The sequence below is a fragment of the Mastomys coucha genome, unplaced genomic scaffold, assembly GCF_008632895.1.
Source record: "Mastomys coucha isolate ucsf_1 unplaced genomic scaffold, UCSF_Mcou_1 pScaffold13, whole genome shotgun sequence".
Lineage (NCBI taxonomy): Eukaryota > Metazoa > Chordata > Mammalia > Rodentia > Muridae > Mastomys > Mastomys coucha.
The window spans coordinates 76,091,723-76,117,869 of record NW_022196895.1 but is presented as its reverse complement, the minus strand read 5'-3'; the positions used below and the strand labels follow the sequence as shown (position 1 = coordinate 76,117,869).

General features: G+C 49.2%; 1 protein-coding gene across 1 annotated transcript in view; it reads left to right on the top strand.

The window, feature by feature from the left end:
* Kcng2 (potassium voltage-gated channel modifier subfamily G member 2) overlaps window positions 1-26,147 on the top strand; it is a 64,969-nt gene that overhangs the window by 32,707 nt on the left and 6,115 nt on the right. Inside the window, exon 2 of the mRNA XM_031366131.1 lies at window positions 4,647-5,356. Coding sequence (XP_031221991.1) covers window positions 4,682-5,356 — 675 coding nt within the window. The 5' untranslated portion in view covers window positions 4,647-4,681. The remainder of the gene's footprint in view (window positions 1-4,646; window positions 5,357-26,147) is intronic.

Genomic DNA, 26,147 nt, shown 5'->3' with positions numbered 1-26,147 from the left:
TATAGATGGTTGTGGGCCATCACATGGTTGCTGGGAATTGAACACAGGATCTCTGGAGGAGCAGTTGGTGCTCTTAACTGATGAGCCATCTCTCCAGCCCTGACACTACCTAATCTTGTGGTCACTGCCGACTCCCCTCTGTGGGGCTGTACTCTTCAGTGTCCCCCACCACATGTGAGGTTCTTGTGTTTCCGTATCTTTCCTGACATTGTTTTTGCCATCTGTTTAGTGTGTAAGTGTATGTGTTTAATGCATGTGCACATACGTGTACATATGTGTGGAAGTCGAGGTCAACCGCGGTGCCATTCTTCAGGAGCTGTCCATTTTGTTTTTTGAGATGAGGTCTCTTACTGGGCTGGCTGTACTGAGCCCAGTACATCAACCTGTCTCTGTCATCCCAGACCTGGGATTAAAAGCACTCATCTCTATACCTGGCTTTTTTTTTTGTTTTTTTTTTTGTTTTTTTTTTTTGTTTTTCGAGACAGGGTTTCTCTGTGCAGCCCTGGCTGTCCTGGAACTCACTCTGTAGACCAGGCTAGCCTCCAACTCAGAAATTCACCTGCCTCTGCCTCCCAAGTGCTGGGATTAAAGGCGTGTGCCACCCCCGCCCGGCTATACCTGGCTTTAAAGCATTCACCTCTATACCTGGCTTTAAAGCACTCATCTCTATACCTGGCTTTAAAGCACTCACCTCTATACCTGGCTTTTTACATGGGTGCTGGTGACTAAACTCAGCTAAATTTTATGTGGCAAAGTGCATGAACAGTCCTATATCTCACCCAGACCTCCTCAGTCAAGAATGCTTTCCAGTTGAAATAAAACCACATAGAATCACACTTGCTATTTTAATCATTATAAATTATGCAAGTTCGTGTTTTTAAAACACTTTAACAGTCATTTGTGGCTATCACAGTATACTTGTACAATGAGCTATCTCCACAACTCCCTTGGTTTGATCATACCTGAACAAAGTGGCATCTCTCTGTACAGTGAGTGCTATCCCTCTACCTGCTGGCCACAGGCATCTGGTGGAACACTGGCCATTTGCTCTAAGGAAGATCCCTTGGGTGCTTAACAGTGGCTTCTCCCTCTGCTTTCAAAACACTCTTGAAGCTTGCCCTAGACAGTTAATGTGAGCCATGCCAGTATGGAGCTCTGAATTTATCTGGCTTGGAGTTTCTTGATGCATAGATTGAGGGATTCCATTAAACATGGGGGTATTTTTATTGTTTGTGAATTTCATACACATATATAATGTGACTTCATCAAGTGTGCCTCCCTCCCCCTTGCCGGCAATGCCTCCTCTGTCCTTACCCCTCCTCGGTTCTGTGTGCTCTTCTCTTGCTTTTTACATGTCCCAGCATGTCGCCTAGTACTACTGCCTGTATGTACACAGAGTAGCCGTTGTGGATCATGGGTAGCCTCTCGGGGGCTGCATCCTATAAGAGAGCTAACGCTCAGATTTCGGGATTTTTTTTTTTAACATTGTTTTGTCAACTGTTCGTTCATTTCACCTCTCCCCCTTTCCTCTCCTTTTGCTGTGCCTCTTACCCAGGGCAGTGGGCTCCCTGAAGGCTGCTTGCCAGTCTCCATGCCCAAAGGGGGCCCTTTCATGAGGCTTGCTTTTATCCTGTGATGCTGAGGCCTGCTCAGTTGTGCAAATGTTCATCTTAGTAGTACACTGTTCAACTCCAGTATTCTCTTGCTTCCTTTTTATGACTTCTGTCTCATCAATACTTCTTACAGAGACATTATCATAATCCTTTAGGTTGGTCTCCAGGTATGGCTTCCTTTAGTTTTTTTGTTTGTTGGTTGGTTGGTTTTTGTGTTTGAGACAGGATCTTCCACTGTAACCCAAACGGACCTGGTGTTTGTTGATGTTTGTTGGCGCAGCTCATGGTTCAAAGGGTCAATTTGGTAAAGCCTCTGTGCCTTTTCTTAGATGACCGTAATGGCTCTGCTCCATTAGGCTCCCAGAAAGAAGAGCGAGGCCAGTCTTTGCAGATGGGCTGTGTGAGCTGGGACCTTGCCAGCGCCCAGCCAGGCAGCCTCTATAACAATTCCGCTCACCTGCCTCTGTACCTAAAGGTCAGCCGGGGACAGCCTTGGAGGCTTCCTGGATATGCCCTGCATCCCCCAATCCCAAAGCACCTTCCAATGCCTTACTCCCCAAGCACCTCCTGCCCTCCAAAGCGCCTCTCCATCCAATTGCCATCCATTGCCTCCGGCAACAGCAGCTATAGCCTCCTATGAATGCTTTGACAGACAGCCTTAAGCTGGCTGCATCAGCTGCAGGCAGGTTCCTGGTATGGGAGATAACAGCAAACGTAGCCTTCGGGTCAGTCTTCTTGGAGGTTGGTGGGAGCTTTAGGGAGCGGTGAGTCCTGGTGAGGTATGTTCTTCCCGTGAAGGTGCTGGTGTCAGGAGTGCAGGCTGTGTTTTTCAAGGACACCATTGGGTTGGGAGCATGGGGTGGACAGAGTGAGATCTCTGAACTAGGCGCAGGACATGGACAAGATGAGTCCCCTGAGCATCCATTGGGGTAGACGTGGGATGACTTCTCTGAGCTGGAATCAGGGGTGCGTATGGGGTGGCTTCCCTTCACTGGCATAGGGAAGGCTCAGAGAAATCCAGCTGCTGCGAAAGGTCACTGTTTCCAGTGATTCAGGTGCTTTCTCTCTCGTGGTTTCTCTCTTTTTAAGATTTATTATATAGACAGTGTTCTGCCTGCATGTATGCCTGCAAGCCAGAAGAAGGCATCCGATCTCATCACAGATGGCCGTGAACCATCACGTGGCTGCTGGGAACTGAACTCAGGACCTCTGCTTGCTCTGGCTTTTCTCTATCCGGTGGAATACACCATAGCTTCTGTCTTCAGACACACCAGAAGAGGGCACCAGATCTCATCACAGATGGTTGTGAGCCACCATGTGGTTGCTGGGATCGGAACTCAGGACCTTCTGAAGAGCAATCAATGCTCTTACTCACTGAGCCATCTCACCAGCCCTCGCCTGTGTTTCATTACCTTCAGGAAGGATTTTAGAGTGCTTTATTGTGCAAAGAAAATATTTTCACATAGGATGCTGTGGCTAGGGCTGAGAACATTCCTTCCTAGCAGGTGTGCTGAACAATTACCATTTGTCTGTCTGTCTGTCTCTATGACACTAGGACAACACTGGGGGGGGGGTGTCCCCCAACAATCAACCAAGGTGTTCTCACTGGCAGGTTGGTCTAACCTGGACCAACTGGCCCATCAACCACACTCTTGTTACTGTTACCGAAACTCTGAGTGCCTCTGCTGATCCTCTGGCCTTTCCATTCCAGGAAGCAAAGAAGCAGTGCAAACAGTAAACTGGCGGGAGAGGGGCGTCCTCTGGGAAGACAGCAGAAGTCTCTGTGCAGTCAAAGTCTTTGATGTTAGTGATAACCCACCCCCATTTTTTTAATATAGAATCCTCTAGGACAAGCGAGCCCAGTAGAGAGAAAAAAAATGTGTATGCCAAACAGTTGGCATAGAAACCTAGAAGGCTCACGGAGCATCTGAATAATTTCTGTGGGTACCAAACAGTTCCTCTGACTTAGAAACCAAGGCTGGCTGAAAAATCGGGCACTGTGGGTTTCCGTCTTCCTTGATTGGTGATTCTCAACCCCAGCTGTGCAGCAAAATTACCTGGGAGCTTTGTTCTGAGCAGAGCGGACCTCTGCCATCATGGGGATGTCAAAGATGCATGAAGCATAAAAAGGCCTGGCGAGATGCAAATATCCGTGAGATGCAGGCAGTTTCCTCCACGACCGCTGGAGTCCCAGACCCTCCTCATCTCTGAAGATGCAGACGGGACCTCTAAGAAAAACTGCCCTGGGTTCTCATATTCAATTATCATATCTTTCTTTACTTTTTTTTTTTTTTTTACTTCCTATGTTGTGCTCAATGTTTCGCATTTGGCTTTAAATGTCTCTTCAAAATTGGTTCCTTTTAATCCAGTCGAGAGCAGTGTCCACACGATTCCGAGGGCACAGGCTGATGGCTAGTGTTCGTAAGTCTGTCTCTAATTTACCACAAGCCTCACTCCACCTTTATTCTCCTCCATGACTTCGTTGGAGGGTGGATAACCGAGCTCTTTTTAAATACCAGACTAGACGTAAGTTTGTAAAAAGCCTTACCCTGACAGATACGCGGCACAGACCCTACTTGAGTCTAGGGTTGCTTAAACCGTTTCTGCCCACGACCTTGCCTGCGAATTTATGCGTTCCTGACTTCTAGGGGGCGAAGCAGAGTAAGACAGGACATCTACTTTACAGGGCCCTCTGATAAGCGGGAGGTAATCCCAAACATGGACATGGTGGAGCCTGCAAGTGTGCCAGAGTTCCAAGTGGAGCTGGGATAGAAAGTTCCTGGATGGGCTGGAGAGATGGCTTAGAAGTTAAGAGCACTGATTGCTCTTCTGAAGGTCATGAGTTCAAATCCCAGCAACCACATGATGGCTCACAGCCATCCGTAATGAGATCCGATGCCCCTTCTGGGGTGTGTACTTACATATAATAAATAAGTAAATCTTTAAAAAAAAAAAAAAAGTTCCCGGTCCCCCAGAACCCAGATCTTTGGCTAGGCGACACCCGTAGCCCTAACACTACGGTTCCTTTTGCAGGCCCAGTCTCCTGATCGCGGCTGGCCTATGGGGCCATGGCCCGGCTCCTGGGGCACCCGGAGGCCCCGGGCGCGGAGCCTGGCAGCGCAGGCCGAGGGGCCCGAGGCGGTCGAGGCGGCCGAGGGGCCCGGGCGCGCCACGTCATTATCAACGTCGGGGGCTGCCGGGTGCGTCTGGCCTGGGCCGCGCTGGCCCGCTGTCCCCTGGCTCGCCTGGAGCGCCTGCGAGCCTGCCGCGGCCACGACGAGCTGCTGCGCGTGTGTGACGACTACGACGTGAGCCGCGACGAGTTCTTCTTCGACCGCAGCCCGTGCGCCTTCCGCGCCATCGTGGCGCTGCTGCGCGCCGGCAAGCTGAGGCTGCTGCGCGGCCCGTGCGCCCTGGCCTTCCGCGACGAGCTGGCCTACTGGGGCATCGACGAGGCCCGGCTGGAGCGCTGCTGCCTGCGCCGCCTGCGCCGCCGCGAGGAGGAGGCCGCCGAGGCGAGCGCCCCGCCGCCCGCCCGAGGGCCGCCGAGCAGCCCGGGCCGAGCCCTGGGCGGCGGCGGGCGGCTGGAGCGAGGCCGACGGCGCCTGCGCGACGTGCTGGAGAACCCGCACTCGGGGCTGGCCGGCAAGCTCTTCGCCTACGTCTCCGTGGCCTTCGTGGCCGTCACGGCCGTCGGCCTGTGCCTGAGCACCATGCCTGACGTCCGCGCAGAGGAGGAACGGGTGAGCGTGGGCACGGGCTGCGGGGGGCTGCGGGCGCGGGATAGAGGGGGAGCCAGCATCGGGGAGGTGTGTCCAAAAGAGCGCATTGGGGTACCTCGGTGGGATGCAGAGATTCCGAGGGCACAGGCTGATGGCTAGTTAGGGTTGTCCACTCTGCCCGTGCAGTGGCTAGAGCTCCAGGCTTCACACCTAGGTCGGAGGAGTTGCTGCGTGGGGCTCCAGATTTCGTTAAGTTGCAGGACAGTCCTTGTCACAGCATTTCTTCTGGCGCCCTCTCTGTATCTTCCACAGCTCAGCGAGCAGTCCCTACAGAATGGAGACAAGGCAGAGCTTAAAAAGTACCCAGTATCTTAAGGGTCTAGAGCGGCAGTTCTCAATCTGGGGGTCCAACGACCCTTTCATGGGGGTTGTAGATCAGATCTTTACATTATGATTCGTAACAATAGCAAAATTACAGTTATGAAGTAGCAACGGAAATAATTTTATGGTTGGGGGTCACCAGAACATGAGGGACTGTGTTAAAGGGTCGCAGCATTAGAAAGGTTGATTCTACATACAGAATTGTGTGGGCTGAATTTGTATATTCCAGGGTTAGAGGGCCTTTGTGGAGAAATGAGAACTCTGATCTTGTTGAACGACCTGTTTCTTGTCCTCTTTTCTCTGTCTTGTCCACCAATCCTAGAATGCCAGCACAGGAAATGGCGACAGATTTGTTATTTGTGGTTAGCCAGTTCTCGGGATAGGCAAGAGAAGATAAAACAAAACAATCCAACTTAAAAGCATTCGTGCACATTGACCTTCATGGAAAGTTCTGGAAGCAACTAGGGAAAGCTATTATGTAGCCGACTGGGGTCTGTGTTTGGGGATTCTGGGATCCCTGCAGAAGACGACATTCTCCACTGGAATTTAGCTCAGTGCTTCTCCAAGTCCTTCTCGTCTCTTCCCTCTGAGCAGACACTCACAGCTTCCTCACGGATACCCCTCCCTTGGCCAGAGCTCTCAGGCCAGCTCCTTAGGGTCCTATCCTGTCCCTGCACATGCCCAGTGCTCACCTAAAGGGATCAACTCATTCAGAGAAACAGAATTTACTAAGAGCTTGGCGGCCCTGGCTGCAGATTAAACTTAAATGTAAACTTAAGGAAATTGGTTTGGCTTGCTTCGTGATTGGGCGTCCCCAGCGTGAGCCAAGCCCAGTCATTTTAAGTAGTCTTGAGTTTCTGGTTCTAAGAGGATTCTTGAGGAGGGAAGTCTGGCTCAGCTGTGGAGCATTTGGCTAGCTTAGACAGTGGAGGTGGGGTGGGGAGGAGACATTCAAAGTGTTGGATTTTTATGTAGTAATCACTCCATATACTGCTCAGGAACAACGGCACTTGGGAAAAACTGTCCAATAGAAGTCAGGGGTGCCTCCGCTAAAGATGATAGATCTGGAAAAGCCCAAGTCCCAGAACCTCTAGAAACATCTGCTCACCCCCAGTTGCCCAGCTGTGTACACTTCCAAGCACCCTCTCCTGAATTCAGTGATACAATTAAACAGTGTAGAGACAGAGAGGTCTTCCAAGGTGTGTCCACCCTCACACACCCCTCCCCATCCCCCTTCCCTTCTCTAAGGAGAAAGGAAGACCTCCCATGAGTACCAAGACCCCCCCCCAAGTCCAAACAGGAATAAGTGCATCCTCTCCCACTGAGGCCAGACAAGGCAGCCCAGGTAGGGGAAGGGGATCCAAAGGCAGAGACAGCCCCAGCTCCAGTTGTTTGGGGAACCCACATGAAGACAGAGCTGCACATCTGCTACGTATGTGTAGGGGGCCTAGGTCCAGCCCATGCATGCTTTTTGGTTGGTTGTTCAGTCTCTGTGGGCCCAGAAACATTAGTTCTTGTGAAAAGTAGTTTTTGACCCATGTAAGGGACACCCGTGAGGGGCTTCTGTATGCACAGAGCTCTCCTGGATGTGTTGGTTAGGCAATGGAAGCCATAGCTGCTCCTACGCCATGGTCTCTGGCTACTAAGGATGCCTTGATCCAGAAGCTGCGGAGAACGGTCCTCTAGGGTCTCCAGATGTTCGAGAAATGTCTGTCCTCTGCACGTTTTAGGTGCACGTAAGTAGGCAGTGCTGTGACCACCTCCCAGGAAAAAAACCAACCTTATATCCCATCAACTGTTTTATGTTTAGTAAAACAAACATGAAACTTGCCACCTAGCCACAGTGCAGCGTGCCGCAGCAGAGCCGTGCACATTCACAGGTGTGTAGCTTTTACCCACCCGTCTCCAGCACTCTCCACCTTCTTAAGGACAACAGAAAGTACCAGGGAGAGTCGAATAAATAAGGTTACCCGGGCGCCATTGATAACACTGGCTGGGAGCTCCATCAGGGACTGGTGTGCTTGTTGCGTCAAGCCACTGATGCAGAGACCACAGCCCCCCTGCCTTACTGTGGCGCAGCTCTGCCGAGTAGAAAGTGGAATGTTTCTGGGGATTGGCCAGTGTGCAGCAGGTTAGCTCCCTCCTGAGGCTGTTGGGTCTATCCTTGCCTTTTTAGCTCCAGGCTGTGGTTCCTCATTTCTTCATCACCGACACACATCACTGCAACGTTCATTTTCACACGTCTTGTCTTGTTGACCCCAGCCTCCTGTGTGCGCAGGAGTTACCCTTGTCAAGCCCACCTGGGTAACTAGGCCAGCGTCCCTTCTCAGGGCCGGTAACTTTATCACACTGCAAGTTCCTTTGGCTTCATGCAGTGACATTTTCTCAGTTTCTTGGTGGCAAGCGAAATCATGGTGCATTCCACGTAAGCCTGCTGCCTCGTCCTCCAGACAGAGTATTGAAGGTTCTGCCATGTGTCTTGTCTAGGCTGGGAGCCACCAGAGTCCAGCAGGCACCTGTTGACCTGGTACCCTGTTCAGGCTGTGGGACCTGGCTCTGCACCAAGGCCAGGGGACCAGTGCTCACTGCAGGGACTGTGCGGAATTGTGTGTGTTCGCACACGGCCTTTCTGTTGGAGTCACATCGTCTACCGGCCTGCAAGCTTTCAGCTCCTCAAACCTGTTGGTTGTAAGATGCTGTTCTCATGGGATCAGTTTTCTCATAGTTCTTGTGTTGTGTTCATAACCTCACACTATGCAGATGACCCATAACCTTTCCCTGGGGAACTCTGCTGTGACACTGTGCCTCCGCTGCACCTGAGTCCCAGTCTCCCAGTCTCTGTGGGCTGGGCCCTTGACCTAATCCCTGGGAGAGCATTCACCCAGTAGCTGTGTCTTTTAGAGAAGAAAAATCTCATTGCTTTCCAAACCTACCATGTATTTTCATGCTGTAAAAACAGAGTTACTAGCCAATAGCCTGAAAAATGTATGGCCACAACAGCTGATGTAAGTTCTTTGAATTGTGAATTCTGGGAAAAAATCCCTTCATCCCTGTTTCCTAAATCCCCAGATGGACGCCTCATGGCAATGTGCAGATTTCCCATGTTTTGCGTACTACATTGTGGCCCTGCGGCCACTGACCAGTGTCTCAGCACAGGATGCTGAAGGAGGTGCTGGGAAGCCAGGGCCTGGAGTAGGTCTTGCAGATGGAGACTGGGCTCAGTACTGTGTCTCTCTAAGCTCTTGCCCTGTTCTGTGGGAGACCTGCAGAGGAGATGGGAGTCTCCTGCGCATCTGCTATCTTCATAAAGTCCCCAGTGACTCCATAGCCTTCACTAGGTGGGGGTGGAGGAGACGGTTCCTCTGCCTTCCCCACGCTGCAGGCCAGTGCTAATGCGCATGCTCAGTATTAAGTGCCTTTTCCTTGGGAGACACGAACAAACATCTGTTCAGATAGACATCAAGGCAGTGACTACCCAGTGAGTGTACTTACAGGACTGTTGAGTGACCACATAGGCAGCTCTATTACTGAAAAGCTCACCCAGCATGGGTGAGAACTCATGAAAGCTGCATCTCTGGAGTTCTCCACCTAGATTGCAGGCAGCTTTGGGATCTGAAGAGATGGTTCAGCAGTTAAGAGCACTAGCTGCTCTTCCAGAGGACCTGCACTCCTCCCAGAACTCACATGACAGATCCCAGCCATCTGTATCAACCACCCCAAGGGATCAGAGACCTTTCTCTAGCTCCTGAAGACAACACATGCATGTGCTACACATATATGATGCAGGCAAACCACCCATATACAATGAATGAACAAACAAACAAACAAACCTCTCCTCTCCCAAACGGTCACTAATCCTATACAGCATTAGAAAAGAACTTAGTGAATCCTATAAATTTCAGGAGCTTCCTGAGCCTTGTAAGTAAACGACTTCCTGAATCTTATTAGCCTGCCTCCCCACTCTAGGAGACAGTGTTTCAATTGAGAGGAAATAGCTACATAACATCAGAATCCTTAGGGACCACCAAGACAGTAGTGGGATAGAAATCTATAACTAACACAGGCCCTGTCCATGACTGGCCCTGACTAATATGAAGTCCTTCAGAAGCAGATGTTTTCTGAGAACTTACCTACAGAGTCGAGGTGACCGTGGAAATGTGCTCTTCTCTTGGATTTGAAGGTGTGTTGTTAGAAGGAAATGCCCAGAGGTCAGGCTTTGGGCTAGGGGAGGTATGTTGCAGTATCTGTTTTGAGTGGTTCAAATGTGTGGAGAGGTGGTGCCCAGAGAATTGCATGCCAACAGATAGCTGCAAGGTTCCTTGTATGCGGTGGTGGCTGCTGTGTTGCCTGGAGACAGAGCTAAGCGCTTGCCTGAGCCCTGGCACACAGCGGGGACTTGCTGTGCTTGCCAGCCTGCCCGAGAACAGCCTGTCGCTGCTGAAGGCCCATGGGGTGCAGGGTGCTTTTCAAAATCCATCATTTCCTTTCACACTGGGCTGCGCGGCTGCACCAGTCAGTGTTTCCTCTTGCTCACGTGGTTTTAATTTACAGCTCTTGTAATGAGCTATGGATTTCATGCCCGGGATCTCGGCTTTGAATTTACTGAGATTATTTCTGCAGCAGCCTGGAAATCTGGTGACAGAAAGTTTCTGCCGCACAGGCACATAAGGGCAAACACAGAGCTCTGCCACCTTCTGGCAGAGTGAGGGTGCAGCGGTCTCTGGGCCTGTTAAGCCAGGTTCCCCAGAGACACAAGAGAAAAGGCCTATGCGCAGGGGGGCTACTGTATGGACTCGGTGTACACAGTCTCTAGCTAAGCTATCCTAGACCCAAAGCTTCTGCCAGAATCCCAGAGAACGGAGGCACAGGCTTAGAGTAGGAGAGACTGAGGTCCTGGCCCCATGGTCATGTAGGGCTCTGTCACCCAGAGGGAGGCCTTCTGTACCATTCGTGCTTCCATATGACTGGGTATGGCAGTCACCAAGGAGGAACATCTGTGGTTTTATCTAGACATCCTCACAGGCACATCTGGAGTTACGTCTGACGAACCTAGGGCCACTCCAGAGCCCATACATACATACAACGCTCCCTATCACGTAAGCTCTGGCCTTTGCCCCACGCCCACCCTAGCTCCTATGGCTGGAGGTTCTCCGTTCACCGGTACCCCATGCGAGCCCTGCCAGATGGCAGTCTGCATTTCCAGCATGGACACAGACATACTGTGTATTTGCTATCCTTGCCTCTGACACAGACATACTATGCATTTGTAGTTCTTGCCTCTGGACCATCTCTGGGACCATCTGGCTAGTTTCATGAAATGTGAAGTCTGAAGCCTGAGGAGGCTCATCCAGAACCTCAGGGCAGAGCTGGGGTGAGGGCTTTTGCAGAGGATCTAACTACCAGGGAGTCCCCACATCAAGACTCCTCCTTCCATTGTTCCAGCATCTAGGATGGACAGCATGGCCATCGGCATGGTTTCTTCTATGTCCCCAAGAGGACCTAAGGCTGCTTGTCCTACCTAACAAGGAAAAAAAGAATGTATGACAGATGGCTTTGGGTGAGGCTAGAGTCAAGCAGCTGGGCCTCTGGACATCTGCAGTGCACTAGTGCGTAGGGGCCCAGTGGAGTTGTCATGACCAGATAACTATGAACCCGGGAAAGAAAGCCTCTGTCGCTCATTGCTGAGAGGAGAGGCCTAACCTGGTCAGTAGCCTTTACCTCTGGTGACAGTGACAGACCACTGCCCAGAACCTCTCTTGGGCACCCACACTAGGAAGTGTCACCAGGTCCTGTCACAGCCCAGGGACTTAGGGGTAGAGACTTCACCTTGCCGGAGGCCAGACCACTACAGGACCACTATGTGGTTAGGTCTGTGAGCTCTGGACTTCATTGCCCAGTCTAGACAGGGGGGCGCTTGGCTGGCTTACCTGCCTGCTGGCCGATATGTCTCTCAGCAAACAAACAATGGCATTACAAAGTGAGTCAGCACAGTGTTGAGCTGAAGTCAGGGGTCTGAGTCAGGTGTGTTTGCATTTCTCCTGTTCCTCGGATTGCTGGGACTGTGACATGGACCTGCTGCGTGGCCTTGTGCCTTATAACGGTGCAGCTGCCATCCCTCATGGCCAGCCCCACGTACTCAGCCAGTGTGAGAGCCCATGGTAAAGATTGCAGCCTGTTTCCGGGTGAGGCCCCGTGGGAGCTTCCAGAGGCATGGGGACAGGGGGACCTGGTCACTTTGGTGGACACTGGCTAAAGATAAAATGGGGACATTTGTTTTTCTCAGCTTCCTATACAGATGTGGCAGAGAAAGTTTAGATTTGTGTTTTGGGTTTTCGCCTTAGTTTGAAAAACACTATATTAAAGATATACGCAAATGCCCAGAAGAGACACTGTAAGACCAAGACTCTTGCCTCCAATATCTATCCTAGGTCTTTCATCTCTCTTCTGCCACCATAAGAGGATAATTTTTATGAATTCTGAGTATATGTGCATGTGTATGCATACATGCGGAAGCCAGAAGTGTTGGATCCCCTAGAGCTGGAGTTACAGGCAGTTATGAGTGGCCTGACGTGGATGCTAGGAATCGGTCTGGGGTCTGCTGGAAGAGCATCAAATGCTCCTATCCACGGCACCATCTCTTCAGCCCCTAAATGCCTGTTCTGACTGTTATGGGGCCTTTAAACATTTATTTTTCCTCTAGGGCTCAATTTCTCCATGAAGCGAATGCAAGTCCTGCAAAGAGATCAGACTCAATGATTCATGAGGATTAGGGGACTCAAGTTATTCTGTTGCCCACGAGAATACAAACATACCTGGAGGGCCATGAAAGCACTGTAAGAGGGGGTTTGTGTGGTACATGTGGGGCCCAGCCCCATGAAGGGGGCCTCCCCTCTGATTGACACCGGGGTGGTTGGCATGCAGACACAGCAGGCCTGGGTGAGAATGGAGGGCCAGGAAATCCCTCCACCTCCACTGGCAGCAGGGTTGGCACACAAAGACCAGTGGTTCTGCCCTAGTGCCCTGGTTTCTGTTGACCATCTGTATGTAGGAGTCATTATGCCCCACTGACCTCTATCTACATTGGTCAGTGCCCCACTGACCTCTATCTACATTGGCCAGTGAGCGCAGCCTCGGTGCTGAGGACTCACTGGAATTGAGGGAAATCAGAGACTTTTCCAAGTGAGTATGATGTCATGCCTCTCAGCACTTCCCTAAGTAGGACTGAATTATTCTGACAGATTAGCCATGTTTTTGAAGGGAACTCCGTTCACCCAAGCTTAAATTCATCAGGCACTACCCAGTTGGGAGAGCATACTTAAAGCTGGAACTGAGATGATTTTTTTACTGCAGCTAAGCTTGAAATATTGAAGTGTGGCACAAAGGGCGAGGGGTCAAAATTCACCAAGTCAGCCATAGCCAGCTTACGTCATTTTACCAAAACTGTTCCCCGCCCCCTGAGAGGCTCCATGGAAAGCTCTGTTGTGGTTTGCAGCAGAGTTCCACGTGGAAGACCCAGGCAAACCTGCATCCTCTGGTTCCCTGTCTGCTAGGGGAAGCCTGTCCTTCCACGGACACCACTCTGGAAAAGTGCACCCTCCCGAACTGAAAGTCAGTTTCTCTCTTACACGTGGACTTGGGCGTCTTTTTGTTTTTTAAGATTATTTATTTTATGTATATGAGTACTCTGTCTTCAGGCATACCATAAGAGGATATCAGATCCTCTTATGGTGATTACTGATGATTGTGAGCCACCATGTGGTTGGTTGCTGGGAATTGAACTAAGGACCTCTGGAAGAGCAGTCAGCGCTCTTAACCACTGAGCCATCTCTCCAGCCCTCGGATGTCTTAAAAAATAAGCCTGCCACCTCCGTGGGTGCAGAGCCTGGAAGAAGCACTGAAGCCACCCATCCTGATGTCTGCCTACCGTGAGCATTTGTTTCCATGGACAGTTCCAAAATGCAGAGCTGTCCCCAGAACAGAGGGGATTTAAGCAGACGGCCAACGAGGCCAATAGGCTTCTCTTTGCTACCTTCCTCCCAACAACCCCCTTTCCTGCCAGAATGGTGACCCATACAACAGCCCGGCAGCCATCTTGTCTCCTAGCATCATGGCTAGAGCCCTCTCTGATCATCCCTGCGCCTGTCTGCACAGTACTGGGGGGATGCGGTGCTGAGTGTTCCCAAGCTCTTCGTTGTAACTTATTCTGGGGTGACCATTCTTGTCCACATACGACTTGGAGGAGTTTCATCGTGTGGTGTGTTGCTGCTTCTCACTGCGCCTGTGGTGGCTTACCAATCTGCTCCTCAGAGGTCAGGCCAACGACCTTGGGACTGTTCATCCATATGTCCGTCCAAGGTTGTGGGGGCCAAACCAGTGAAGGGACCTGTGGTGGTATGTATATGTTGGGCCCAGTGAGTGGCACTATTAGAAGGTGTGGCCTTGTTGGAGTAGGTGTGTCACTGTGTGTATGGGATGAAGACCCTCATCCTAGCTGCCTGGAAGCCAGTATTCTGCTAGCGGCCTTCAGATAAAGATGTAGAACTCTCAGCTCCCTCTGCACCATGCCTGACTGGATGTTGCCACACTCCCACCTTGATGATAATAGACTGAACCTCTGAACCTGTAAGCCAGCCCCAATTAAATGTTGTCCTTATAAAAGTTGCCTTGGTCATGGTGTCTCTTCACAGCAGGAAAACCCTAACTAAGACAGGACCCTTCTCCAAATTCACAGCTCTGTCTCAAACACTACCTCATAGCAGTTTAAGTCTCCTTGGTCACTAGGTGACCGGCGTGTTTTCACGTGTATATCTGCTAATTACTCCTCTGAAGATTGATGTCCTTAGGTGCTTGGCTGTCATTGAACCTATGTGCACACTGCAGTGTTTTCCCAGTGTATTTCTGCCCAGGCCTCCCTCTGCTTGCTAAGGGAACCCTCCCCACCTTGCTTCCTCTGTCACTGAGACCCCTACTTCAGCATGAAGCTCAGTGGGCCCAGAGTTCTCTTCCTGCTGAGTACCTGCTTAACAAAGCCAAACCGACTGAGTTCAGTAAACACCCAAGACAGTGCTTTGCCTGTGTGCCCTTTTAAGCCAGGGGTGGGCCAGCCTGGCTTTGGATGCTGGTGCTCTCCCATTTACAATCCTACATAAGAAGCTCACCATCTTGCTTGCCTTGGATCCACAGTGAGCCTGACCCTTGGGCGGATGTCTGTTGAATCAGCACTTTGTAACCGAGAGAGAAGTGCTGAGTGTGCTCCAGCCTCCCGTGGAGGCTGAAAGAGGCTCTCTGCCCTGCCTTGCTGCTCAGCACACTGAACAGGGAAACTAGAAGCAACTTAATTACACCTCGTAGGGGCAGTTCCTAAAAGCTAGCATTGTTTCTAATTAGTCCTAATAGGCTGCCGTAAACAAGTCCCTCACTTAACATGGTATGGGAAAATATGGATGGCTAAATAAATATAAATGTTGCTTGTACTCCTACGACTCTGATTGTCCAGGTATGTGATTCAGTATAAGCACCGACTGTATACGGGCAAAGCCTTTACCCCTAGGTTGATCCATTTGGGGCCAGTCCTTCTGTTGTTGGGATGTGCCCGAGCAGGAAGTGCTGTTTTACCAGATCCTCTCATTTGTAGTTTTTGATTCCTGGGGCAGTGATTTCGTTCCACAGACTCGCCTGTTGACAACAGACACAGGCTCCCTCCTCCTGGGCCGTAGCCACCCTCGCTGTGGATTTTACTGCAAATCCAAGAGAACCAATTGCAAGTGTCCTGGGAACGAGTGAATTTGCCAAGGTGGCTGGCTATAAGATAAACAGAAAAATCCAGTCACTTCTCTGCACATCAGAGGAGTTTTTTTTTTTTAAATAGTTTTAAGAAAACTGTTCTCCTAGTATTAGAAGAAAGATGTGAAGTGTCTAGGGATGTACTTAGCAAGAACGTCTCAGCATTACAAAGAGAAGCCAGCATGGGGCTGGGGGAGGCATAGAAAGAGCAGGTGGGGGCAGCATGTTCTGTGCTCGGATGGGAGAAGAACCTCCCCCAATACATATACATATACATGATGCTGTCAGTCGCAAGCCCAGTGAATGTTCTTGGATGTTCTACAGGATGTTCTTAAGGACCTAGAGGCACACATGTGTAGGCTCACTCTGACTTTTCAAAACCTACTTTTTTGTTTTTTGGTTTTTGGTTTTTTGTTTTTTTTCGAGACAGGGATTCTCTGTGTAGCCCTGGCTGTCCTGGAACTCACTCTATAGACCAGGCTAGCCTCAAACTCAGAAATCCGCCTGTCTCTGCCTCCCAAGTGCTGGGATTAAAGGCATGTGCCACCACTATCCGGCAAAACCTATTTTTAATAAGGGTTCTTAAATGCGTTAACTTCCCTTCTAGCTTACCACCCAGAGGTAGTGGAAAAGAAAGGTTCTTATACCAGCAGTCCAGTTCAGTAGTGTCAGGATTGGCAAACGCAGGTCAGCAGTGGTGGCATGACCCAGCAGAAACAGCCAGGCCTCCCCCCGAATCAGCACAAGTCAGCAGGAGTGGCCAGGACCAGCAGGGCCGCCAGAAGTTCTCTGCCTCTCTCCACAAAGTGAAGATCGGTGAAGATGAAGGCCAGAGCGGCCAGGACCAGCAGGGCCGCCAGAAGTTCTCTGCCTCTCTCCATGAAGTGAAGATCAGTGAAGACGAAGACGAAAGGCCAACAAAGCTTTGCACAGCTAGCTGTGCAAGCCCGCTGTCACTGTCCAATTTACACTTCCTCCAAACATCATGTGTCCTCCCACAGGTCTGGCCTCAGCAAAACACCACGTGAGTCTGTCTTAGCAAGATTCCACGTGAGTCTTTATCAGCTGACATATCCAGAAACTTCCACTTCACTCTGCCAATCAGCCTGAGTCTGAGGGAGAACGGGCCAGAACACCACCAGAAGATTTTTGGTGTGTTTCTTTCTTTGAATTCACGACAAACATTGACCAGTAAGGGATGGCAAGGGGTACCAATACCATCCAGTGTCGTCCACCGTCTGTTGGGCTGTATTTATATTCCTTCTTAATATCATACGTCCTTTCGCACGTTTGGTTTAGCAAAACATCCTTTCACCTGTGTCTGCTTCAGGACAACATTCTTTCACATGTCTGCTTTAACAAAACATCCTTTCACCTGTGTGCCCCAGCAAACCATCATTTGACATAACTGACTTTCCAAAGAAACCAGAAGTTTCCTCTTCATACATGGGTTCAACTAGCTGTGAGGTGTAGAGAATATGGAAGTCGGCTGAGCAGGAGGCTGGGTCCTCTTTGGAACAGCTTCCCAGACTTGGAGAATGTGAATGGTGACACATGCTTACTAGTGGTTGTGGCTGGTATTCAGCAGAAGTCAGCTATGCCCACGTGGCATCTCCGGCTCATAGGAACCTAGTACATCTCTGGTCTCATCTTCCGGGTAGCTAGCCAATAAGAAGAACTCCTGGTTATGCAGAACGTGGTTTCTCCACAGCCTTGATGGGGGCAGGCATATCTACCATGAACATTGATATGAATAGGAAGACGGGGGGGGGTGGTCTGTGGGGACACCGTCTTAATATTTCACACTTTATCAGATATAGGAACGCAGCGTAAATAAAATTAAACAACTATATACTTAGTAACAGATCTTAGAAATACTCTATCAGGAATTAAATATGACACACATTGAGAAGTGTAATAAGTAAAATTAAACAAGCACATACTTAGCAACAGCAGCACGCTCACCCACAGCTTAGCGGATAAGATGAAGCCTTCCCACATCTATGAGTGCTTGTCTTAATAGATGCTACCTGAAAGCATCTATGTAAATACATTCTAAATGTGTAGGAGACCATAGGGAAAAAAAAACAAACCTATAAAATTAGCAAACGAAAATGTAAGGAAATATGCATGGAGATAGGGGAAATCATTTCAGCCTCAAAAAAGCCAGACACTATAAAGCAATAAAATTACAATGTGGTGTGACAATAGGCTCATAATCTTCATAGAGAGAGTTCAAATGCATTCATAAGAAAACACTACCTGAGGGAGGAGGAGACGCCGCCGGTGAGCCAGCCCTGAAGGTTAGCAATGCTGGAAACTAGCAGATGTTCGCTGTGGCAAAAAGAGGGGCGCATCCCATTCAGTGATGGAGAGGGTGCTGCTTTTGTATTGGCAGAGACTCGAACCCTTGTCCACATCCGTGTGTGTGTGTGTGTGTGTGTGTGTGTGTGTGTGTGTGTGTGTGTGAGGTCTTTAGGAATGCAGAGGAAGGGGCATTTCACAGGTGAGCCTATCGAGAGAGTGAGTCTCTAGTAAAAAGACTGAGGATCTATCTAGTTTAGTGACAGAGTGTTGACCTAGCATGTTTAAAACTCTTGATACAATAAAAACAGGAAGGCTATTTCTAGGAACTCTGCCTAAGAAGCCTAGAAAGTTAGAAAGTTCTCCTGCGCATTGTCTGTAGTAGGTAAATTTTTAGTGAGAGAGATTGTTTCCAGTAATGGCAGTTGGGTTAATTCAAACCAACCCACCTGCCACAAAGCACTCATGGGGCTGAACCCTGCAGGCGCTGCAAGCCCCTCCTCCGCCTCAAATAGAGCGTCAGCCCTGGGACTGGGCCTTCAGGAAACAGCTAAAATTAACAGCGCTGCGATCAAGAAAAATGGCTGAGCATATTGCACCATTGCTGGACCAAATGGTACATGATCCGGGACTCTGCACATCCTGTCTGTCCGCATCCTGCTGATTTCATCTGGACCTAGAACCTCAGTGCACTGCTCAAAGCTGGGTGAAAGCATGCTCGACACGCCCAAGGGCACAGCAGAGCCCACATCTGCAGGACGGGCAGGCTTAGTGTGTCATCTCACAGTGCTAGCAGTCCCCAACCTCAGGTCCTTGCCTACTATGAGTGTCTCTCAGAAGAAACCAGCGACACTTGGTGTCAGGGCCCTTGAAGAATTTGTTTCTGCAGCGTAACACACAGTAGGTAGCCAGGCGTTGGCAGGAGAGTGGGTTGACGGGTCTGCTTCAGCGCAGACTCTTCGAAATGTGCGAGCCGTGTCTGCTTAAATGGCAGCAGAGATGCTTTTGAACGAGTGCTTCTCCTAGGTAGATCTGATCTTCCTTTGTTTGCACCACCAAATCTGACAATGTGAGCATGCTCTTGGAAGAATTAATTAAGAAGAATAAACCTCAAGTGAGTTTGAAGTCAAATTTGACGCTGGTGAAGTGAGTTAGCAAACATCTTGTTCTGGGCCTTCTGAGAGAGAAGGTGAAATCAGCACGGCCATTAACAAGATTGGGTTCTGCTGTGGGCTCAGCCCTCGTGGCATCTGCCTGTGGCCAACACCAAGCTAAGTCTGCTAATAACTGCGGGAAGATGGGTAACCTGCAGATGACTCCAGCTTGCTATCTCAAACAGATGGCCGGACTGAAGAGGAGCTGGGGGTAAGTTCAGGTGGTGCACAAGCTGTAGTCAGAGGCACATGAAACAGTTTAGTCACCCACCATGTAGGCTTTCAGACACCCGCCAAGGAAGACAGTCTTAGATACACCTGCCTTCCTATGCCTCTGCCTGTCTCCTTGTCTGCGGCCTATGTTTAATTTACAGAGAGGGAAATACACAGTAGTTGCAGGGCTCCTTGGCAAGCTACTATCACTAGTTTTTAATCACACACAAGGACAAAAGTGAGCCTTTGTGGGGCAGTGTGTTAGTGGCACACCTACCCCCTGCTGATTGACATCTCATTACCATGGGAACTGGACACACCCACCCCTGCAGATTGAGATCTCACCACCGTGGGAGCTGAACTCCTTTTATTTCTACAGGAAAGTGAAGAAGACCAGCGCCAGCATGGGCCCCATATCTATAGACCTTGGTTTTTGGAGTGTTTGTTTGTTCAAAGTGAGCCTTTCCTATTCACTAGTTGTGAGCTATGTAGCAGAAATTATTAAAACCCCAGCCTGGGGTTTCTACCCCGCCTTTGGTTATTGAGTTGATGAAAGACACACTCACAGCCTTTATGTTTACAATATGCCTTAAGCAGTACAATAGCTGTGCTGCTGCATACCTTCCATGCCGTTAGAATCTATTTCCCTATCAATAACCCAAGTTATCACTATGTTTCATCTGCGCTGCTCTTAGCTCCAACTGGACAACCCTCGGGGCCACACTCTCCTCTCTTTTAACCTATGGCCGCTCCCTTCCTCCTCCTGCTTGTTCTTTATGGGGAGCCGCAGCTGCCACCCTATATTGAACACCTGGTCTCCGGCCAGAGCAGAGAGCATTGATAAACAAGCCCTTAGTTGGAAAAGCTGAGTAACTCTAGTTTGTGATGCAAGCTGGCATGATTTCCCGCAGCCTATTGTGCTTTGCCACGTAGCTGATGCTGATTGGGACCAGGGAAAGTATTTAACCCACAAGGGCTGGGGGCTGGATATAGAGTAAGTATGAGAGACTGGAGAGAGAGTAAGTATGTGAAGATAGTAAGTAAGTATGTAGAATTAGGGCTGGTGATGGGTTAGAGGTAAGATGTAGATTTAGAAGAGTAAGTATGTAGAGATAGTAAGTAAGTATGTAGAATTAGGGCTGGTGATGGGATAGAAGAGTAAGTATGGGATATAGAAGAGTAAGTATGATAGATAGGAGTAAGTATGTAAGGATAGAAGTAAGATGTAGGAATAGAACTAAGAATAGGAATAGGAGTAAGTAGAAATAGTAATAAATAAGATGTAAGAAGCAAGATGTAACTAATAAAATGTAAGTAGAAATAAGTAAGATGTTACAAGCAAGATTACAAGGATCCTAATAAAACTGCATGGGGAAGAGCTCGGTGTTTGCCTCCTTACTTCCACTGGACGGGTAAGGCGGCAGACAAATGGTGGCCTGTACGGGGAAAGACGGACGGGAAAGGTGTCAGCGACAGTTCTTCTCCCTCCTGGCCCCAAGCCCAAGAAATATAACCCTCCTATGTCTCTATGCCAAGCTATTGGCTGTTGGCATCTTTACTTACCAATCACAATTAACTGGGGGCATGGTCACTCAGTGCCGTGTGTGTGTGTGTGTGTGTGTGTGTGTGTGTGTGTGTGTGTGTGTGTGTGTCAGGGCGACCAATCTTGGGGGCCCAAATTAGCATTAGAATACAAATAGCATTAAGCCAACCCACTAGAGAGGTGACCTGGCCTTCTTATTTCTTTCCTTTGCTACCAGGATGGGTAAGACATTAGCCACATTCTTTTCTGGCCACCTGGTTGGTGTGGCATGTGTGGGGCACATACTTGAGTTTTGCTTATTAATGTGAATGTTGAAATTCAACAGCAGAACCCAAAGTTGGAGCCTAGTTGGCATCAGCAGCCTTCTGAGTGAGAACTGTTTTCAGCTCAGCAAACAAAACGAGAAGAAAGACCTTTCCAGATGTGCAGAGTCTAAAGGGAATCTACCGCACCACTGCTCTTTAAATTGCTGGAGGGCATGCTTCAGCGAAATGACCAGTGGGAGAGACATCCTCCGACTGAAACATAAGAAACAGGAATCCAAAGGTGGAGGGGAAGCTATAGGTCAGGCAGCTCTATCTCCTGGCACATTCCCGTAAGCCACTAGTCAGGGAATTGCAACCGGAAGAGAGAAAATTCGACTCTATCCTAAATAACTTAGTTGAGACCCTATCTTTAAATAAGAGGACTGGGGATGTATCTCTGTGCCCTGTGCAAAGGTCACATCCCCAGGACCATGGCAGGGGAGAAAGGAGATGGCAGGAGGAACTCCTGCTGTCTGGTGTGCCAGCATACTTAGAAAAGATGTGTCAGGGCTTATAAAAAGCCAAGCAATTCTACAATAAAGCCATAAAACCTCACACCTAATAAGAAAAAAGACCATTGCCTGGCTTAGCCAGGTCAATCTTCTGTGTAATTTCTAATCTTTACATGGAGAATGTCAGCCTGGGTACACATGAACGATGGGATAGCTGCCTCCCGGGTGCCTGCTCTCTCCTTCCCAGGCTACAATACACTAGGCATTCTCTTCGGGGAATTGAAGCAAGAAAATGGAAAGCATGTGATTTGAGACCCAAGAAATCCACAAAAAGCCTAGAAAATGGGTGAGTTAGGACAACCCTGGGACTCGTTAACGGATAAAAGCCAACTGTGTGACCACAACTAAACAATGAACAAATGGAACTGGAAACTGGTTTTATTTATATGAGTACACTGTAGCTATCCTCAGACACACCAGAAGAGGGCACTGGATTCCATCTGTAGATGGTTGTGAGCCACCATGTGGTTGTTGGGAATTGAACTCAGGACCTCTGGAAGAGCAGTCAGTGCTCTTAACTGCTGAGCCATCTCTCCCGCCCCCTGGAAATTTTTTAAAGTTGTACTGAGCATGTCAAGAGACCTGTCAGAGAGCTAGGAACCTGATGTATGGATTTCCTATGTGCAAAAAGTTAACAAAACAGCCAGGTTAGTACACATACCTATTATTCTAACACTTGAAAGGTAAAGGCAGGAAGGTTAAGAGTTCAAGGCCAACCTGGGCTATATGATGTCTAAAAGAAGAAGAAAGAAGACAGAAGGAAGAAGGAAGAGAGGGGAGGAGGGGAAGGAGGAGGGAGAGGAGGAGCAGAGGCACACCACTGATGAGACATCCGTGACTAAAGTGTTTGCCGTAAGATGGGAGATCAGATGCTATGAAGTTCATTCTAGCTGAGTTGGGTCTGTGGACACTCATTCCAAACCTGGTTCTTGTAAATATCATCAAGCTGTTTATAAAATACTTGTGGGGACAACAGCAGAGGCATTTTAAAGAACTAGGTGGAAGATTCAGACCTCCTAACTTCGGGATTTCCAACAAAACTCCAGTCAGGCTTTGTAGCACTGTGAGAGAGGTGAGACCTGCAGTCTCTGCAGTCAACACAGAGAGACTTGCATGCACAAGGTCACCTGAGTCTTTTTTATGTGTATGTTTTGCTTGTGTGTATGTGTGTACAATGTGTAGGCAGTGCTCGAGAAAGCCAGAAGAGGGCATCACATGCCCTGGGACTGGAGTTACAGGTGAACAGTAGGAATTGAACCTGTATCCTCTAGAAGAACTGCAAGTACTCTTAACCACTGAGACATCTCTCCAGCTCCTTGCCTTATATTCTACACAAAAATTCAACTCAAAATGGACGGTAGATATAGATATAAAATATAAAATGTGGAATTTCCAGGAAAACCTAGGAAACTGTCTTTGCTTGTCTAGATTGGAGGCTTTCAGATGTTATATCAAAAGCTTTTTCTACAGGGGGAAAAATTGGTAAATTGCACTTCATCAGAGTTAAACACTTTGCCTATGAAAGACTGCTAAGGGAATGAAAAGGCATGACTCAGGCTGGGAGGAATATTTGCAAATCACAGATCTGACAAAAGTCTTAGCAATTAGACTACATAAAAGAGCTGTACAGACTCAGCCGTAAGAAAACTCAGTTATGAAGGAACCAAAGATGTGAGCAGCTCCTCACCAAGAAGATGTAAATGACATCACCTGAGAAGAGCCTGGATGCTGTTTGCCGCTAGGGTTATGCAAACTAAATGACCATTCGAGACCACACGCTTTATTTATAAGGGTGAAGACGGGGAGAGAGAATCAGAACAGGCATGTAGGTGGGCTGTGATTTGATAAAGCAAACAATCTGGAACAAATCGGAGCACTGGATCCCCCGGGATGCTCCGTGGAAAGCCTAGTGGTGTGGTCCTTGGGAAGCAGTGTGCTCTGACACATGTGGTCTGACTGTAGGATTTACCCCTAAAGAAAAGCAAATGCCCACAGAGATTGACTCATTAACGTTCATGCCAGCTTTGTTTGCGAAAGCCCCCAGGACACAAATGCATATCCACAAATGGACAGTGGATACGCTCTGACACAATCACAGACATTGACAGGGTAACAACCTCCTTGAACAGGAACGCGGGCACCCACACCAAGGTCTGGATGCCAGCCACGTGCCTATCTGGAGCAGGCAGGGTCACCAGGCCTGGAAGGACTGGCCAGCCCAGAAGAATGTGTGTTGGTTGTGATCATTATGATCCTCCTGGAACATGCTTTCATGCACTGTCTTAAGCTCACAGGCCTGCACTCTGGCATGTGGGCATCTAATTGTGCAGAAGTCTTTGGACCCATGTCTGACGTTCCCTATGAGTGTAGTCCCCAGATGGAATTTCCAGGTCAAAGTGGACAGTGTTTGACAGCTTTTGAAATGTATCTTTGCACAGTTTATGTCGTTACATGTTTCGTCCAGCAGTCTAGACCTCACCTTGACTGCCCTGGTCTAAAACCTTAACCTCGGATCCAGCTGACCCCTGTGTAACAGGGAATGGATAGGCTAAGGGAACAACTCAGACGTTTCTAATAAACAAGGGAATTGTGTGTCCTGTAAAGACACAGCTAACACCCTGCAACCCCAGACAATCCCTAGTGTGCAGACACAGGACTTACCCAGCAGGTTAGCTTTTGTAAGTTGTTTTGTTGAGGGAAGCGTTTTTTGTTTTGTTTTGTTTGTTTTGGGTAATTGTGGATGATTCCAGGAGAGGCTTAATTAAATGCGCCAAACTGAAACTCAGCTCAGCGTTTCTTACATACAGAGGAAAAGGGGCCCCAGTAGACCTTGCTTCCCATGTTCTCAGGGTGTCCGTAGTCTCTGACTTACAGAGTTCTCATGGAGCTGTTTCCCCAGGTAGTTGACTGACCTTAGTTTCCTCCGCCAAGTAACCCCAGAAGCTGTCACCTGGGCAGGGTTCACACGCCTTTTCCTGGAGAGGGGGTTTGCTCGTGGGACCAAATATTCAAATACGGTTTGCATTTCCAGAGTCCAAACAGGCAAACCAGGTAGAGAAAAGAGAGAAGATGCCATGTACCCACTGCTATCAGGCTCACGGAGAGATTGCACGGGCTAGCCCAGGAGAGCCAGGTAGACTGAGATCTCTGGTGTACCAGGGCTACAACTGTGCGAACCCCCACCTCCAGCTGAGTGATTGAGAGTGGACAAGATAGGAAGTGCCAGACTGGAGCTGCACCTGCTCTCTGGCTCCTCATCCCAGCAGCCAGACCCCGATGCCACCAAACCCACCTCTTCCTCTTTTCTCCTCTACCCCTTCTCTGTACCAGACCCTGACTCTAAGCACCACTTCTTCCTGCTTCTCTTCAGCAGACAAGAAAACTCCTCCTAATCCCCAGAAACCCTTCCTGTTCCCCAGGACCCTCTTGCTAATCCCCAGTTTACCTCCTGCTCTCAGGACCTTCTTGCTCCTCCCACGACCTGTCTTCTGGCTCCCCGGTATTATGAAGTCCTCCAAAGATTCTCTCTAGTCCCGTAGGGTCCTCTGCTGGTCCCCTAAGGATCCCTCCTGGTCCCCCAAAGACCCTCTTCCTGATACTGCTATGAAAGTATGAGACATACCTGTTCTCATCCATCCAGATATGGCTGACCCTACTCACCAGTGTGCTCCGCTTGTCAGCTTTGATTCATTTCTAGATTTGACTTCAGTGAGAAACCCCGTCCGTGCTCCTTAGCCCAGTGACTGGCTTCTTCTCTACTTTTGTCTTGCTCTGCCCTGACCAAAGGAGCTAGCCTCTGAGGGGTGAAGAGGGTTTCAGAGACAGGGCAGGGTTAGGACTGTAGCCTAGAATAGACTATTGGACTAGAGAAAGAGAAATCTAGAATCTGGAATTTCTTTTATTGTTAATGTTTGCTGCGTAAAAGCTGGTCAGTGCTTTTGCTCCTGGGGACACTGGAGTATGACGTGTCCTGGTGACAGAGCTGCCCGTGCTGACTCCGTCTGGATACTGTGCATGTTTGCTGTGACTCTTGACTGTGGTGGGGACTCCATCCAGCCTTCCAGCCCTCAGCCCTCACAGCTTACACTGCACACAGACATTGACAGCTTGCAAAATAATCAGAACATGAACGAGGAAAAGTACAAGCAGAAGTCAAATAAAATTACACAGTGAGGGGGACGCTCTCCAGGGGCAGCTGGGGTGAGTACGGGCTTATTTCTGACCTGGTTTTTTACCAAGTAAGTAGGACAGATATGTCATGTCATGATGAATTGAGGTCTGCCTTCTGGGCTGAGAGTTCTCCCAGAAACTGCTCCCTTACGCTAACCTCGGGCTTGAAGATACCACTATCCTTGGCTCTATCCAGTAGTTTCTAGCCAGGGAGGTTGAGATGGGTCCCCGGTGGCAGCATCTGGATCTTCCTCCAGTTGGGGGCCATAGTGATCTGTCGGGACTCAAAGGATATGTTCTGGCCCCTGGTGTCCCCCACCCACCCACACACACCTGGTTTGTGGTTTTAAGCTTATTAGGGACACAAGGCTTGTTTCCTCCTGCCCCATGGGAGCAACCTTAACTCCAGAATGACTTTAGGGTAGTGTTCTTCCATTCAGATTCCAT